Source organism: Melospiza melodia, chromosome 4 (assembly GCF_035770615.1).
Source record: "Melospiza melodia melodia isolate bMelMel2 chromosome 4, bMelMel2.pri, whole genome shotgun sequence".
Classification (NCBI taxonomy): domain Eukaryota; kingdom Metazoa; phylum Chordata; class Aves; order Passeriformes; family Passerellidae; genus Melospiza; species Melospiza melodia.
The window spans coordinates 2,811,981-2,830,152 of NC_086197.1; the positions used below are offsets into that span (position 1 = coordinate 2,811,981).

Here is an 18,172-nt window from a genome sequence, read left to right on the forward strand (position 1 = left end):
ATGATTTATTATACAAGTCGTACTGGTTATATTTTTAATCTACAAGTGTCATTTCTTCCTCCTGCGTTTCTTCCTCCTTCCAACCATTTCCCTCTACTGTGCATATTTATACCTGAAATTTGGTGTGGGGTGGGGAGGGGAGCGTCTCTATAAATTCCTCCTGATTAAAGAGAGGTACCATAACTCAGGAGGAAGGACAGGATGACAGCTGGCATTCCTTCTCATCTGCTCCATGCTGGGCACAGATGGGATTTCCCTTCCAGTCCTGAAGGGAGAACAGTTCCAATCACTTGTTGAGATGGGTGAGAAGCTGAAGGCAGGTGATGCTGAACTCCTGTAAAGCTTTGAGCATGACACCATTCCTTTTCCTCATCTTTTTCCTGTCTGGGCACTTTCTTTTTCCTTCTGCACAGAGTGGGGCTCCTTGAGGGCCAAAACCCTGGAGAAGAACATTGAATGTGCCAATAACCAACCCAGGGTTTTCAAGTGTGCTCAGTGTCCTCTTTGTGCAGCCCCACCTGAGGTCACCTCACATGTTGGGACCCAGGACATTCCTCTGGCTGCCCTGGGTGATTACAGACCTTGGCACAGAGTCAAAAACACCTGTGCCTTTGATTTTAGCCCATGGAAACAATTACCAACTTTGTGTGAGGAGTTACAAGCCACAAGAGTTTGAGTAGAATGATAGTGAATTTGTCACAGGGTTAAAAAGTAGAATTTTGAGGATTTAGAATGGGGGTTCAAGAGGCAAGATGGAGGAATCTGAGCATGTTCTGTCCTCTTTCTCCTTCTTGTGCTCCGTCTTCTGCTGTGATGCTGACACTTCTGGATTGGTTTAGAGCAGAGACAGATTGTCTAACATAGGTGATAGGTATTGGGAAATTATTATAAATAAAGTACAGGTAGTTCTTAGTATAAAAAGCCAACACCACCCCAAGGGCAGGGACTGTGCCACAACCCAACCTGCTGGACAGATCTCAGCAGGTCAGAGAAAGAATGTCATAGATAAGAGAAAATAAACAATCTTGAAAAGCAGAGCAGAGAAATCTCGATGACTTCTTCAGTCATGGGGCTGGGAAAAAAGACTTTGAATACCTTGGGGGTCATTTCAGCCACAGAAACCCAAGACTCTACACCACTGCTGCCTTTGCACAACCCTTCAGATTTACAGACACTCCCAGGGGCTGTCTCAAGCCTCTGGGGTAGAGGGCAGTGGGACAGCAACCTTCATTTCCTCACATCCTTAAAACATGAAATCTGGAACAAGAGAAACAATTCATTTTTCCTCCAGAGACTTCCAAAAACAACTTCTTTGTTGAAAGCGAAGGGAGGTGACCCATCTTGTTGTTGATCAGCATCGACTCCGATTTATTGATCAAATCAGTCACCCTTTATAATAGTGTTAATTAACTTCATGCATATTGCAAAATCCGAGCTCGCGATAGGTTACAGAGAAAACTCTAACCCCTCCTTTTGTTTACAATACCCGTGGTTGTTTATTGAAACCAAAATTAGTGTTCTCACTGTGATATGAAAAGTTCTCAAAACCTTCATATCTGTTCCCAGAGCAGCCAAGGACTGTTATGAGAAGACTGTCTGAGAATCCTGCTGTTTATAGAAAAGGTGCCTGAGAACCTAGTTATTTACAAAATCAAGCCTGGAAACTGCTGCTTTACAGCTGCCTTTTACTTTCCCATCAGCTGTATACCTTCATGGCCTCTTTCTTTAAGCCATGCTAGAACCAGGCTCTCCACACTTCTTGCTGGCCCGTTGACTACCTTCACTTCCCTGACCATGACAGCATGAGCAGGTTCATTTTGGGCTTGGCTGTTCCAAAACACAAATCAAAGCTGGTGTTTTTGGGACTCCCAAGCCCTGTAGAGAGCTCTTGGCACCTTAGTTAAGGTGTTTAGGGCATGGGGTTGGACTTGATGATCTCAAAGGTCTCTTCCAACCTAGCTATTCTGTGAGCTCTGAGCCCCCTGTGATTTATCAATCATCTCCTCCCACTCACCTTTGATGCCCATGGGTGTCTCTGTGAGAGAGGCTGGTGAAAAAGGCAGTGGCTGTTGTTATTTAAAATCTGATGTGCGCCTGTGAACACTCAGCACTACATCAGCCTTTGCCCAAATCTGATTTTATCTGAGGCAGGCACTGTGAGTGACAGCGCTGCCATCCCAGCAGTGCAGCCACTACCTGTGTGCTCATGGCAGAACACAGTTTAATGCTGGAATAAATTAACATTTGGAGAGCCTCAGTGAGTGGGTGCAGGGGTTTGCCTTTGCTGGAGGCAGGATTATGGAGGGGCTGCCCTTGGGGAGCAAATATCCCACCCACTCTACAAGCCATGTGCACATCTTTTATGAAAGGGTGAAATCTGACTTATCAGAGGTTTTCACTGCCCAAAGTGGTATTGGGGGATCTGTGGAGATGCGGGACAGGGGGGTGATGACTTAACCTGACCTTTTTAAAGATAGACAGGCACCAGGGCTTCTGCTATCCCTGGGGAAGGAGGAGGTATCTCCTTGTTTTGTGTTTTTGTTTTTTTTCCTCAGCTCAGCCCTGTCTGTGCCCCAGAGATAAGAGTGGTTCTGTTATTACCTGTGTGGTTATTAAAAGCTGTTTTCACAGAATCATAAAATCATTAAAGTTGGAAAAGGCCTCTAAGATGATCAAGTCCAACCTTTGACCAAATACTCCTGTGCTCACTGAACCATATCACGAAGTGCCACTTCTACTTGTGTTTTGGACACTTCTGGAGATGGTGACCCCACCACTGCCTTGGGCCTCTTCTGTGACCGTGTTCACAGGGGTCCCAGGATGAGGGAAGAGATGAGGATCTGACTCCTTGTTTCAGAAGGCTGATTTATTATTTTATGATATATATTACATTAAAACTATACTAAAAGAATAGAAGAAAGGATTTCATCAGAAGGCTAGCTAAGCTAAGAATAGAAAAGCAAGAATGATAAAGGTTTGTGTCTCAGCTTTGTGTCTGAGCCAGCTGACTGTGATTGGCCACTAATTAGAAACAACCAACATGACCAATCACAGATGCACCTGTTGCATTCCACAGCAGCAGATAATCATTGTTTACATTTTGTTCCTGAGGCCTGTCAGCTTCTCAGGAGGAAAAATCCTAAGGAAAGGATTTTTCATAAAAAGATGTCTGTGACAAGCTTCTGCATGCGAGAGTTTTCCCCAGTGAACCTGGGGGTCCTTGGTTTGCACATGGGGGTTTTCCTATGGAGCTGAACTCCCTGGGCTGCAAGGAAGATGGAACCCAGCTCAGCCTTGTGGTCTGTGGCTGAAACAAGCCCTGCCTTGCTGTTCCTCTGGGATCTGAGAGGTGACAAGCAGCATTGCCCACTCAGTCAGAGGTGCGATGCTCTGAGGAGCAGAATCAACAGCTTTTCACCATTATCTAGGAATACATATTTTATACAGACAGTGATTGAAGGAGGGAGAGATTTGTCACTGAGACCCAGAGACCCAGAGCATACAGAGGTCCCATCATTTCCCAGAGGTGTGGACATCTCTGTGCTTTAGGTGTGAATGGGTTTCGAGTCCCTGTTGACAGAACAGGGAAGGGTTGGTGCACACATGGGAACTGCCAGGATGGATCAGGAGATCATCCCCGCAACTTCAGCCTTCATAAACACTCTGATGGAGCTACAGCCACTATCCCAGCTTGCTCTGAGCCCCATCCAGCCCAATCTTGGATCTTGCATGCATCCAGAGGCAGCCACAGCTTGTCTGTGCCAGTGCTCATCCCCCTCATAGCCAAGAATTTCCTCCTGATATCCCATTTAAACACACTCCCTTTGTCTGAAGCCATTCTCCTCCTGTCCTGCAAACATCTCCTCTCCACATTTCTTATGGCAGTGCCCTGGAGGCTGGGGCTGTTTCTTTCTCCTTTTTCTGTTTCTGGAGTGCAGAGGAGCCCTGTGCCTCACATGCTGATCTTAGGGGATGAGGAGCAGATGGGAAATGCTGGAGGAACAGGAGGGTCTCTGCTGCAGCTTCTCTGCATCCTCCCTGCTCCTCATCACACATGCCTGGGCTTCCTTCCCTCACCTCATCATCTCTGAATTTCTTTCTCTTCCCAGATGAGGAACTCCCTGGAAGTCCTTGCAGGGATGGAGATAATTCTTCCACCCCTTTCTCATTCTCCCTGCCTTTATCTCTGATTCTTTGCAGCCCTTTCCTCTAATTTCCAGGCTTGCACTTGCTTTTCCAGCCCTCCTGTGTGACCGTGTTCACATGGGTCTCAGGCTGAGGGAAGAGATGAGGATTTGACTCCATGTTTCAGAAGGCTTAATTTATTATTTTATTACATGTATTATATTAAAAGTAAATGATGCACTAAAACTATGCTAAAAGAATAGAAGAAAGGATTTCATCAGAAGGCTAGCTAAGAATAGAATAAGAAAGAATGATAAAAAGGTTTGTGGCTTGGCTCTCACAGCCAGCTGACTGTGATTGGCCATTAATTAGAAACAACCAACATGAGACCAATCACAGGTCCACCTGTTGCATTCCACAGCAGCAGATAATCATTGTTTGTCTTTTGTTCCTGAGGCCTTTCAGCTTCTCAGGAGGAAAAATCCTAAGGAAAGGATTTTTCATAGAAGATGTCTGCAACATTCCTGCACTCCTGGTGTCCCTGTTTCTCTGCTCTCCTGGCTGTCTCCACACTGCTGTCTCCTTGTTCCCTTGCTGCCCAAGCGTTGACACACACACAGAGCCCACCTCTGCGTGCCAGGAGGTGCAGCATGCTCCCTCCCCTCTCCAACCTTTGGAAGGTCACCTCCATCACCCCTAAAAAACTATTTCTGCAAGTTGGGCCCCTGGATCTCTCCCAGCGTTTTTCAAAGCTCATACAACACATGGAAGCAACTCCAAGACAGGAATCTCAGCCCTTCCTTTTAATACAGAGGGATCAAAGGCAAGAGCTGCAGGAAATAACCTTAAAAGCTCAAAATCCAGAAGGTAATGGGAAAGAAGTGTCAACTTCATATTATTTAAATCTCATGGTTTTGAGCTTGCTCTTACTTTTGGTTTACCGAAGGTTAGGGAAGACTGTTCTGCAACCAGGTTTTAGGTAACCTTGTGTTACTTATGAGTAATTTTATTCATCCCTGGAAGTGTCCAAGGCCAGGTTGGATGGGGCTTGGAGCAACCTGGGATGGTGGAAGGTGTCCCTGCCCATTGCAGGGGTTTTATTAAAATCTCATGGTTTTGAGCTTCCTCTTACTTTCGATTTATTGAATGTTAGAGAAAACTGTCCTCCAACCAGATTTGGATCAACCTTGTGTCACTTATGAGTAACTTTACCCATTCCTGGAAGGGTCCAAGGCCAGGTTGGACATTGGAGCAACCTGGGCTAGTGGAAGGTGTCCCTGCCCATGGCAGGGGTGGAACTGGGTTTTTATTTAAATCTCATGGTTTTGAGCTTCCTCTTACTTTCGCCTTACTGAAGGTTAAGGAAGACTGTTCTGCAACCAGGTTTTGAGCAACCTTGTCTTACTTATGAGTAACTTTACCCATCCCTGGAAGTGTCCAAGGCCAGGTTGGATGGGGGTGGAGCAACCTGGGATGGTGGAAGGTTTCCCTGCCCATTGCAGAGGTGGAAATGAGTTTTTATTGTCCCTTAAAACCATCCTGTGCTTCAGTATTTGCCTCAAGGAAGGAGATTTTCTGTCCCTCCCTGTGCAGGCAGGTTTGTTCTGTGGGTCAGCTTCATGCTCCAGTGGAAAGCTGTGCTTTTTCCCCTGTAAATTAGCAGAAAGTCACCCACAATCTGTGAATAAATCACATCTGTGCAGTGCTATCATTCCCTAAAACCATTACAGTGTGTCGGAGGTGAGGCTGGTAGGGTCATGCATAGCAGAAGCAGATGGGTATTTTGGAGGCTCTTTTAAACTGTGCCAGCGAAATATCAAATAAATATGTACTTCAACTAAAGCGTGGCAGAAAGCACATTTGGTAAAAATTAAGTAACTGTACTGCAAATCATGTTGACAGGGTCTTTTTGGCCTTTTTGTGTCTGTTTCTCATTAAAATGGGGAAGGCTTATACCTATTTGTCTCCTGAGATTTATTCTTCTCCCATCAGCCGCTGAGTCACTATCAGCAGCAGAATTATTGTTTGCAAATTAGCTGCCAAAGAGGAGGGGGTGTCTGGCCAGTTTACTTCTGGTTTCATGACCACTGTGATTAAAATCTTGTCTGCTGCTTATGTAATCATATCAATTAGTTAAAGTAATCATTAATAACTTTGCTTAATTATGGCTTAATTTCTTCAAATGTGGTCTTTGCACAAGATATCAAGCAGCATTAACTCCTGGGGTTGGAGTGGCTGTTTCTAGGGGATTGTCAGTTTAAGGCTGTCCCCAAAAACACTGGCTCAAGATCACAAGTTTTAAAAATAACTCAAGAGACTTTGTTTGTTTGTTTGTTTTTTTTTTTTATTTTAACTTGAATTTGTTTGGTTGTGAACCATCAGTTTGTGTGCAGACCATGTTTTTCATCACTGAACCAGATCCACAAATTGCAGAAAGATCTTGTTTGAAAACAGAAAGCTGAGATTATCTCATAGGTGTGACTTTTTAACCTAGGGATTTAAAAGCAGCAGAGACACCCAGAAACTGTAAATTTTGGTGCTGTTGTTGCAGATTTCTGTTCTTCTGCCATTTTGGGATGTTGATTTAGAAGGGGCTGTGAAAGATGGCCACTGTGCACATCCACTCTTTGGAGATGCTCAGGTCTTCTGCAGGACTTCACTTCTGGAAGGGTATTGTCAGCATCATCTCTTCCCTGGATTAATTATCAGGCAATTAGGAAGAAATTTTTGGCTGTGAGGGTGCTGAGGCCCTGGCACAGGGTGCTCAGAGCAGCTGTGGCTGCCCCTGGATCTCTGCAAGTGTCCAAGGCCAGGTTGGAAGGGGTTTGGGCACCCTGGGATAGTGGATGGTTTCCCTGGTGGAACTGCATGATCTTTAAGGTCCCTTCCAACCCAAACCATTCCATGATTCCATAACTGGCTGTTCCTAAACAAGTCTGGCATCCTACATAAGATCAGGGCCACCAGAGCTTCTAAGGCACCCAAAACTTGATAGAATTCACCATTCCATGATTCCATAACTGGCTGTTCCCAAACCAGACTGACATCCTACACAAGATCAGGGCCACCAGAGCTTCTAAGGCACCCAAAGCATGGTTGAATTCACCATCTTTGCAAAAAATGTGTCACATTCCTCTCCCTCTAAATCCTCCAAAGCAGAGGACTCCAAACCACCCATCTCCTTGCCAGCTGTCCCGCTCTTGGGCAGCCCTGCACAAAATTGATAGGCAAGAGCAGTTCCTAGAGTTCACTCAACCCCTCTCAAGCAATGAATGTAATCCCAGTTGGCAGCAAAGGCAACTTTTGTTCTCTTTGATTGTTCCTTGCTGCCCCTGGAACACTCCTCATTACCCTCAGCAATATCAGAGGCTGAACTCCGCTCTCCCTCGCATTTGCTTTCACCTAATTAAGGGCTTGTTAAATAAGGTCAGATGCCCTCTGAGAAATGGCTGAATAGATGGAAAATCCCGCATGGATGCTCAGCTGTGGATGGAAAAGACACTGTGTGAGTGCCTGTGTTTCTCAGCCAAGAAGGATAAAAGTGATTTGGCCCACTGGCAAAAACAGCAGTGCATTGTGCTGCTGACTCTTTTGAAATAATTCTTTATCAGCAAAAGGCAAATTATTGCAAAAAGTCATAATTTAGCTTGATTTTAACTCATTTGCTGCTTTCATGTGGGTGTTTTGGAGTAAGCTGGGATAATTCAGGGAGTAGGGAGTCCCTTAACCTCCTGCTGGGTTGGTTGTGTGTTCCAGAAGGGATGTGAATAACTGAGAAAGCTGAGCAGGAGAGGAACAGATTCGAGGTCTTGGAGGTGTCCCAAATGCATCATTCATGGCAAAGGAAGGAATTCCACTTGGGGCTGTCTCCATCCCATGAGATGCACGGGCATCTGGAATTCCAGCTCTCACTTTTCCACAACCTTGGGTTTTTCACACTTGAACTAAGCTCTTTTTGTGCTTTGGAAAGGTTTTCATGAGTCAGTTGATGCTGTCTTCAAGTGTCTCACTTTGCTCTAAAACCAGGACTCTGCAAAGTGCGCTGGGAAGGAGGAAAGGCTGGGAGAAAGTCCCGGATTTGGGAGACCTTGAATCATTCCCTGCCTTGCTCACAGACTCCTGGCACTCTTAGACACACAATATGATTTTTGGGGTCGGACTTGGCAATCCTTCCGACCCAGGATATTTAGGAATTTATGATTCAATTCAGCCTTGTTGAGGGCAACAAGGCTGGAGAGGGGCTGGGACACAACCCCTGAGGGAGCCCTGAGGGAGCTGGGGGTGCTCAGCCTGCAGGGAAGGAGACTCAGGGTGCCCCCAGCACTGTCACAGCTCCTGAAAGGTGCCTGTGCCCAGCTGCCCCTGGGCTCTGTCCCCAGCAGCACTGGCACACCCAGAGCACACAGCCTGAGCTGGGCCAAGGGAAATCCAGCTTGGAGAGCAGCAAAAAGCTTTTCCAGCAAGGGGGAGAAAGTTCTGCAAGGGCTGCCCGGGGAGGGGGTGCAGTCACCATCCCTGGGTGTGTTTAACCAGCCTGGAGGTGGCACTGGGTGCCAGGGGCTGGGCTGGGCTCCATGGTCCTGAAGGTCTCTCCCAACCTGGTCATTCTGGGAATTCTGTGACATCAGCTGTGGGCAAACAGCAAAAGATCAGGACCTCTTTTGGAACTCTCTGTAGCACCTGCCACTGACCATTGAAAACTCAGCTGTCCTCCTGTCCATGCCCTGATGAAAGCTTTGGTTCCCAAAGGTCAGAAGGGCTTTTGCTTTGTCACCATCAGATGTCCAGTCTGAGCTTTGCTGTGCATCAGAGGGAGAAATGCTCCTTCAGAAAACAATTTGTAGCCACCCTGTCCTCTAAGTGTCATGAGTTAGAGCTTCCTTGATCCCATCTAGAGGAACCTTGATGAGCCAAATCTGTGTGGAGAGGACCAGCAGGGAGCAGTTTGACCGCTGCTCACTGGAGGGAAGGATTTCATACAAAATGCAGGTTGGGATCCCTTTGCTTCATGCTTGGCCTTGTTGATCCATGCCAGAATCATCCCACAGAAATCACCTCCCTGCAAGCACATTGCATTAATCACTGGGCCCAGCTGTGGGGGAGGATCTGCAGCTGCTGCAGCACTTTGGGTTCATGGATCCTGGTCATGGGCAGAGCCTAAACCCTCCCTGCTGGCAGGACATGAATTCCTCTAACTCTGGGTTGTCACAGACATTTTTTATGAAAAATCCTTTCTTTAGGATTTTTCCTCCTGAGAAGCTGAGAGACCTTAGGAACGAAATGTAAACATTGATTATCTGCTGCTGTGGAATGCAACAGGTGCATCTGGGATTGGTCTCATGTGGTTGTTTGTAATTAATGGCCAATCACAGTCAGCTGGCTCGGACAGAGAGTCTGAGCCACAAGCCTTTGTTATCATTCTTTCTTTTTCTATTCTTAGCCAGCCTTCTGATGAAATAATTTCTTCTATTCTTTTAGTATAGTTTTAATATAATATATATCATAAAATAATAAATCAGCCTTCTGAAACATGGAGTCAGATCCTCATCTCTTCCCTCATCCTCACACCCCTGTGAACATGGTCACACTGGGTCAGAGCACTGCTGGTGAAATTTTGCGTCTGATGAGCAGAGGAACCAAGTGACACATCCTTGGTTGTGCCTGTGACAGAGCAGAGCATCAGGGCTGAGTCTCTGGGTCCCCCTGGGCCAGGATTTGGGTGCATTTAGCCCACATTAACACAATTTATTGCCTGTCACACTAAAAGACCTGTGTTCAGACGCAGTGGTGGCATATTTGTGCCTGAACTCTCCAGTTGCACCCTGCTCTGCGTGTTCAATATTTGAGGGTAGAAACACAGCTTTCCCAGTGCCATCTGTGGATCTGCATTTGGCTCGAGCTGCAGCCTGAACTAATGTCAGCATCCATCTCTCAGCCTGCCAAAAAAGCCATGTCCCCATGCCAGGATAGCTCCTCCACAGGCTGCTCAAAGAAGCAGCACAGGAGCTGGAGGGTGCTGTGGTATTTAGAGATTGGTTTAGTTAATCTTTGGGATTCCTTGCCTCAAGGTGGGGGCGACACCTGCAGGGCTTTGCCTGCTGTCAGGACATGAGGAATAGGTCTCCTTCCTCCTGCACCTTGATTTTAGGTTTCAATTATTCCCTCTAGCTCATGGGGTCTGCTGATAGCTCCCCCCTGCCTTGCACAGAAAACAAGAAAGGGTGGAGGAAGGAGTGAGCAATGCCCAGAAATGCAAAAAAACCACTTTCAGAGTCACCCCCTGGGCGAGGAGAGCAGGGACTATTGATCCTGGGGTGGGAAGCCATGGAGATGTGTCCCCTGGGGCACAGTGCTGCCCAGCTCATGGCCTGGGGGTCACCTGGCACTATTGATTGTGCTGCTGCTCCTCTGTGCAGTCACACACAGGCTGCTCACTGCAGCTGTTCTGGGAGAAAGAAGGTGGATGTGTGGAGTTTAATGCATCCCTCTCATGTTTTAAACAAATAAAACCACCCACTCTTATCTCCCTGAGTCCTGTCGGACTGGTAGGTTGTGTTTTCAGCTAGGAATAGGTCAGAGTATTAAGGGCAGCTCAAGGAATTGAGCTGGAAATCTGAAAATCTCCCTCCATCCCTTCCCCCAGCCTTGACCCTGTAACAGACCCAGGAGAAGTGGAGAAGAAAGAGGAAACCTAAGAAGTTGGTGATTACATGTGAAGCCTGGCAGATGTGTAATCCTGGGCTCCATTAAACATCTGTCTGCTCCAATCTCCCTGACAGCCAGGTCCCCTCCTCTGCTGCCCTTGCAGGTCACCCAGGGGCAGGGGTTGTTAATCACCATCCTCTGCTTTGGGGTTCCACAGCCCAGCCAGAGCTCCCAGGGAGGGGGATTTGGGCAGGACAATGCCTGAATTGGCAGGATAATGTCCCAAAAGGCACAGAGCTACAGGCACATCCACAGATCTTGGGGTGGAGCTTTTCCATCTAACACATCCTTGAGTGCTTTCCCCGATCCTCTGATGCCTCAGGTTTTGGGTTTATATTTTTCACTTTCTGTACTGCTTTAGTGTGCAGTTCTGAGCTTCATATTATGGGGTGGTGAGCTGTGTGCACAGAGCAGGGAGACAAAACAATTCCTGCTCCAGCTGGGCACCAAGGACAAATGCCCCAAATCTCAGCCCAGGAGCACAAACCCCGTGGGCTGGAGAGAGAAGAACAAGCAGGGTGGGACTGCCTGGGCTAAAGCTGCAATGGGACAATGAACTGCAAGGTGCAAATGGAGCAGAGCTGATCCCAGGGACAGACCCCGGCAGCGCTCGTGCATTTTGGGGCCGTTTTGGTTCATCTTGGGTGCAGCCCTGGCTGGGCTCTGCTGCTGCCCAAGGTGCATCCATGCAGGAGATCCTGTGAATAAATCCCTGCTTTGTTCTGGAACTCTGCCCAGCCTCTGCTCTAGCTCAGCCTTTAGAAGGCATAAGGTGCCCAGTGCCTGTCTGGGACCATTCTCTTAATTATTGTATTTTAAACATTTTTCCAAAGTTCTTTCCATTTCAAGCTCATATGTCTTATTACTTTCTTTGAGGCAAGTTATTTGCTCTCTTGGGGCATTTCCTTGCACCATAAGTGCACAGAGTTATCATTTTCTAATGCATTTTCTATTTTTCACGTGATATCCCTGAACCCCTAAGCACACTCCATGTTAGTGGATTAATAGGAATTTCATAGTAAGACTCGGGGAGAATTTTTTTCGATGCTCCAGAGTTTGCTGTGTCTTCTGCACTCATGGCTTTGAGTCTTTCTTGCTGTAAGGCCCCTGCTAAATATCTTTCATCACTTTATATTACTTGATACCGTCATAATCATCATATGTAGTAGGAACTGGAAAATGAAATCCATTCCAGAACCTGCCCTTGAAAGGCAAACTGGCTTTTATGTTCTTTTCTATTAAAAAAACTCTTTAAAGTCATACTGTAATGTTATTTTTTCCCTATTTTTTCAGGGTTTGGGTTTTCTTCCCAGTTCTTGTGATTTTCCATTTTGTGATTGGAGACAAGAGTACTCAGCTACCCTGAAAATTATTTTCTTGTTTTATATCCTAACTGGATGAAGAAATAATGGGAATACTTGAGACCTAAATTAGTCTGTCTTGCTCTGTTGTTTTTTGTTTTGGTTTTGGTTTTGTTTGTTTTTTGTTTTTATTTTTTCCTTTAGAAAGACATTCTGAACCAGCAATCTGAGCACTTGGTCAATACTCTGCTGTATTTTAGTTTGTAGTGTAAACTTGGCTTTCATTCGTGTTTGGGTGGTTGAGAAGATTTGAGGGGACAGCAAAATCCATGCAAAAAGTTGTGTGGATGAATCAGTGGCTGTTTGCACACAGAAAAGGGAATTTCTCTGCCAAATGTCCCTCATGTCATTGCCTGGATAAAAGCTATGTTAAGATTTTTTTTAATAATGGGATTTTTTGAAATAATGGTCCTTAAACTTTTAGTTTTACTGTCTCATCCCAATTGCAGCATTTCTCACATCATTCCTAGGAATCCTTTCCTTCAGTTCACCTCCTGAATTCACTTCTTTTCCTACATAAACACCTGCTCTTGTGTCCCTCCTCTGAGAGCCTGGATCCACAGATGCCTTCGTGATGGATTTATAACTTGCAAAGCCCTTTGGGTTTCTGGAGGATGAAAGACAATGTTTATACAAGATCCCTGCCCTCGTGACATAATTTGGGAAGCTTTCCCTGGAAGGAACCTTCCAAGCACTTGTGAGTTCACGTGTCAGTAGTTTCTGCCCCTAGGAGGAAAGGTAACCCAAGCATCACACCAGGAATGTGTTTTGATGGAGCATGGACCCCAGGGTGATTCACATAATTAATGCTGGATTCATGGAGCACTGGAAAGAGGGAGATGTTTGCACTGACCTGGGCTCCATCAGGACAAAGCTTCCTTTATTCCCACAAGTTATATCCTTGTTTTATTCCACTTTTTGGTTAAATGCAATAAAACAGTGAACAGCGAAGCCAAAAGTTGCCTTGTGTCTGTAGATCTCAGCTTTCTTCTCTCCCTGAAAAAAGGATAACCCCATTCAAATTAATAGGGAATAAACCCAAGCCATCCCTGGACTCTGGGAGGTTTTCTCTTTCTTCCTCTCCCCAAAAGAAAGGATAACCCCATTCAAATTAATAGGGAATAAACCCAAGCCAACCCTAGACTCTTGGAGGTTTCCTCTTTCTTCCTTTCCCCCAGAAAAGGATAACTTCATTCAAATTAATAGGGAATAAACCCAAGCCATCCCTGGGCTCTGGGAGGTTTCCTCCTCCTCTCCAAGAGCATTATCTCCTGCTGAAACTTAATTCACATAATTAATGCTGGATTCATGGAGCACTGGGAAGAGGGAGGTGTTTGCACTGACCTGGGCTCCATCAGGACAAAGCTTCCTTTATTCCCACAAGTTATATCCTTGTTTTATTCCACTTTTTGGTTAAATGCAATAAAACAGTGAACAGTTTTACTGCCTTGTTCCTCTATATCTCAGCTTTCTTCCTTTCCCCAAAAAAGGGACAACCCCATTCAAATTAATAGGGAATAAACCCAAGCCATCCCTGGGCTCTGGGAGGTTTCCTCTTTCTTCCTCTCCCCCAAAAAAGGAAAACTCCATTCAAATTGATAGGGAATAAACCCAAGCCAACCCTGGGCTCTGGGAGGTTTCCTCCTCCTCTCCAAGAGCATTATCTCCTGCTGAAACTTCCACCTCAGGCCATGAACTGGCAGCTTGGCCATTAGGACCCCCTTGGCAGTGACTGATGGTGGGGATCTCTTGTGCTGTGGAAAATGTGGAACTGATTGTGTGGGCGACCCCACTTGACCTGGGCAATTCTGCATTTAACCTGGCTTTAGACATAATAAACTGGAGTAATTAGCAGGGAAATTCAGTGGTGACACTTGTAATTGATTGGAAATGCCAGTCCCCGATGAGAGCAGAGCTGTGGTGAGGGCTGTGCTGGGAAGGGGTGGTGGGGATGCTGTCAGGAGGCAGGAAAATGCAGGCAAGGAATGTGGAGCCTGCTGGAGGTTTGCTTTTCTTTGCAGCTGAGAATGCTGCAGGTTTGCTTTTCTTTCCAGCTAATGGCCTTGGTGAATGCACTATCCATCACTAATTACTGATCCCTCCACTCAGCACTTTCCCAAGGTTGAGCTCACACCTCTGGGAAAATCCACCTCAATCTCTGCACAGCCCATCTCAACTGGGTTTGCAAAGAGAAAAAACACCTTTTGTGCTGCTCATCTGAAAATCCAGCAGTTTGTGGCCCACCAAGGAGGCAAAGATGGGGCTTTTTTGGGAGAACATTTATTTCAGATCATGGACTGATGGTTTTCTTATCTCCTGTGTCAATGTGGATTAGTGATAGCCCTTCCTGGGCTTTGTGCTTCTAGATTGATGACAGCTGAAAAATAAAATATTTAAACTAATTTCTCTTTCAGAATTGTGTTTAAAAGTGGGAATTTTGCTGTCCTGGCTCGTGGCAAGGCATCAGGTCTGTGTTGGAGCAAGGTACCTGTGGCATGGGAGCAGGAATGGCCTGGGAGTGACTCCCAGACAGTCTTGGACGTGGTTCAGGGATGACCACAGCCAGTGACAGTTCCTGAGAGGCATTTTGGCTGCAGCTGCTCCATTTGCAGGCTAAGGGAGCCAAATGAGGTGTAATTCTGATGTTCCGTGTTCGCTGGCCTTAGGAGCAAAGGGAGGGAGGCACACGAAACTTCCCAGTGCAGACAAAACTGTCCAGACTGGTACAAAATTGTATTTGCTGGGAAAGGCCCTGATGGAGGCAGGAATGATGAATCTGACTCCATGCTCTCAGAAAGCTAATTTATTATTTTATGATACTGTGTTATATCAAAGAATGCTAAACTATATTAAAGAATACAGAAAAGATATTTAATGCTAAAAAGATAATACTGAAAAATTGTGACTCTTTCCACAGTCCCAACACAGCTTGGCCCTGACTGGCCCAAGAGTGAAAACAACCCACAACAGAATCCAATGAAACAATCACCTGTGGATAAACAATCTCCAAACACATTCCACATGAACAAAACACAGCAGAAGCAAATGAGATAAGAATTGTTTTCCTTCATTCTGAGGCTTCTCAGCTTCCCAGGAGGAAAATCCTATGTGAAGGGATTTTTCCAGAGAATGTGAATGCCACAGTACAGGGCTGTGTGATTTGTGTAGGAGGGTACAGGGTCTCTGCTATTCTAGTGCTTAAAGAGAGCTTATAAAAAAAGAGGAAGAATGATTTACATGGACAGGAAATGATAGGACAAGGGGATGATGGTTTTAAATTAAAAAAAAAAAAAGAAGGATTTTATTTAGATTATGGGAAGGAATTCTTGCCTGTGAGGGTGGGCAGGCCCTGGCACAGGGTGCCCAGAGCAGCTGTGGCCTCCCCTGGATCCCTGGAAGTGTCCAAGGCCAGGCTGGATGGGGCTTGGAGCAGCCTGGGATAGTGGAAGTTGTCCCTGCTCATGGCAGGAGTTGGAATTAAATGATCTTCAAGATCCTTTCCAACCCATTCCACGATTCTGTGATACTTCATGGGACAGGAGCCATTGCAAGGCGTCAAGCATTTAGTGTTTTTTTCCCTTGTGGTGCTAATTAAACATTTAAAATCTTGATGAAGAACTTCCTATAAACAGGAGTAAAAGAGAAAAGTAGGTCCCTGTTTGGGGAAAGCTGAAGCAGCCTTGGGAGGGAGATATATCAACCGAATCTTATAGAAAAAGGTGAGAAAATAAAATGTGGGGGTCATTGGCCTCTTTTATCTCATAACAGGGACACAGTCCCAGAGGTTACAGCTGTTACACCATGAGAAATCTCCATTTGCTGAGGTTTTTTTCTTCAAGGACTGGTTTTGTTGAGGTGCACCCTCCTCCCACCAACAGGAACCTCTGGAAACCAATCCTGAGCTTGGGGAACGCTTTCCTGTGCTGGATCAATAAATAAAAAGGGAAAAGGCAATACAGTGACACCACCATATGCACTGAAGCATCCCGTGGAGATTGTGGAGTCTCCAAACAAACATTAGATGTGTAAACAGTGGAACAGCATTCCTTCACTGCAGACCCACTTATTGCCTTCCTGATGATTTATTTTCATTAATTTTCATAGCTAAACAGACAAAAGTGCTTGTGGCAAACATCCCTGCTCCCACACAACTCAACATCCCCCCTTCCTCTTTTCCAGATTTTCTTTTTCTGCTGACAGCCAATCCAGCTGCTGCTTCTTTGCGGCACAAAGTTTGCACGGCCCAAAATTTGCAGGGACTCCTTTCTGCAGTCTTCAGTGCTCTGACACTTTTGGGATGTTATTCTCTCTACTTAAGAGGAGCAGTGGTAAAGGTGGAGATGCAAAAGATCTTTAAAATACTGAAATATTTTTGGGTATTTTTGTGTTTGTGGCCTTTTGTTTGCTTCCTCCTGCGCAGTTTGGAAGGAAGGAGGATTCACACCTGACAACTCCACTTTGGAATAATTTTTCCTTAAATCAGAGGGACTATTTGTAGGTTTAGACATTGGCAGTTTTACCCCAGGATCCTGGAAAAAGAGAAAAAATCATTTTTACTGGATGCCTGGATGTGGCACAGGGTGCCAGGAGCTGCCTGAGGGGTTGGGGCTGGGCTGGACTCCATGGCCTTGAAGGTCTCTCCCAACCTGGTCATTCTGTGAATTCTGTGAAATTCTGTGATTCTGTGATCCTGGCAATTCTGTGCAATGCTTTTCCTGGCACCAGGGCAGGTCCCATAGGCAGTCACAGGCCCAGAGAGCTCAGCTGGTGCTGCCAAACCACAGAGCTTCCAGAGGATGGAATATTTTGTCCATGGCAAATGTGGAGAAAACCAGGTTTCTAAACAAATCTGGAGTCTCCTCCACCTGTATTTGCAAGTCTATTTCCTGTTTGATGGGGAAGATTCAGTTTTAGCACACAGCACCCTGTGGATGTACCTCAGACTGGGTGCCAGGAGCTGGCTGAGCTCTTGGGGCTGGGCTGGACTTGATGCTCTTGAAGGTTTCTCCCAACCTGGTCATTCTGTGAATTCTGTGAATTCATGTCACAGAGGCATTACCTGGCACTTTTAGACATTTCTATATCCAAACCCAGCGGGATCACCTTATCTGCCAGGGAAGCATGGCTGGGCTGGAAGGCAGCCTGGGCCTGGCAGGGCACAGCACCATTCCAGTAATGCATCCACAGATGGGAGCCTGCCCAGGGGCTCTGGGGATAATGGAGTGCCTGGGCTAATAAAATTAACCTGGCATTCACAGCCTGAGTGGGGAGGAGGGGAACTGTCCCTTTCAGTCTTCCCAATCATCCCCTGACATCTCATTCCAGCCCAGGAAGGGAAGGAGGCGAAGGGGAGCCTTGCAGCAGAGTGAAAATGTGCTGCTGTGTTGGAGTCTTATTTTATAATGAACTAACCACCCATGGCCTGCAATGGGGACTTTTTTATCCAATGACACAAACCCACCCAAACCCATGGAGAAGAAGGTGAAGAAGAAGGAACTGCTTTGCCCCAAAACCTCCATCTTGCTTTATATCTATTACTGCATTCTAAACCCTTAAACTCTGGGTTTCCCACCCTGTGATCTCACACACTCCTGTTCAAACTGCACACCCACAGTCCCAGTTCCATTATTCCATTCTGGAAGCTTCTCCAGGCCTCAGCTCAGTGCAGGGTTCTCTTGGGGGTCAGTGCTGGCAGCACAGAAATCTCCAATTCTCAGCACCCAGGGTTCCAAAGAGTTAATTGCTGATTTCCTCTGGGATAATTAGGAATTGAGGGACAGCAGGTTGTTGAGTTTATCTTCTTTTTGCCAAGGTTGGGATTAAATATGTGAGATGATATTTTTTGTTGGGACTCATGTTTATTAGTTCTTATCTATGTTACAGTCTCACAAACCCTGAGTTCTACAGCACTTCAATAACAAACTAAAAATGGAGCCCCATCTCTCTCTCTACAAGGCCTTGTAAGGATAAACTGTCCCATT

At 46.0% G+C, this 18,172-nt stretch overlaps 1 protein-coding gene across 5 annotated transcripts in view; it reads left to right on the plus strand.

Annotated features, from left to right (window-relative positions):
* PLXNA4 (plexin A4) overlaps positions 1–18,172 on the plus strand; it is a 512,377-nt gene that overhangs the window by 259,077 nt on the left and 235,128 nt on the right. Inside the window, exon 5 of one of the 5 annotated variants that reach the window (XM_063153653.1) lies at positions 12,662–13,021. The exons of the other annotated variants lie outside the window; for them this stretch is intronic. Coding sequence (XP_063009723.1) covers positions 12,662–12,766 — 105 coding nt within the window. The 3' untranslated portion in view covers positions 12,767–13,021. Of the gene's footprint in view, positions 1–12,661; positions 13,022–18,172 lie in introns of those variants that run through there. 5 annotated transcript variants of the gene reach the window in all.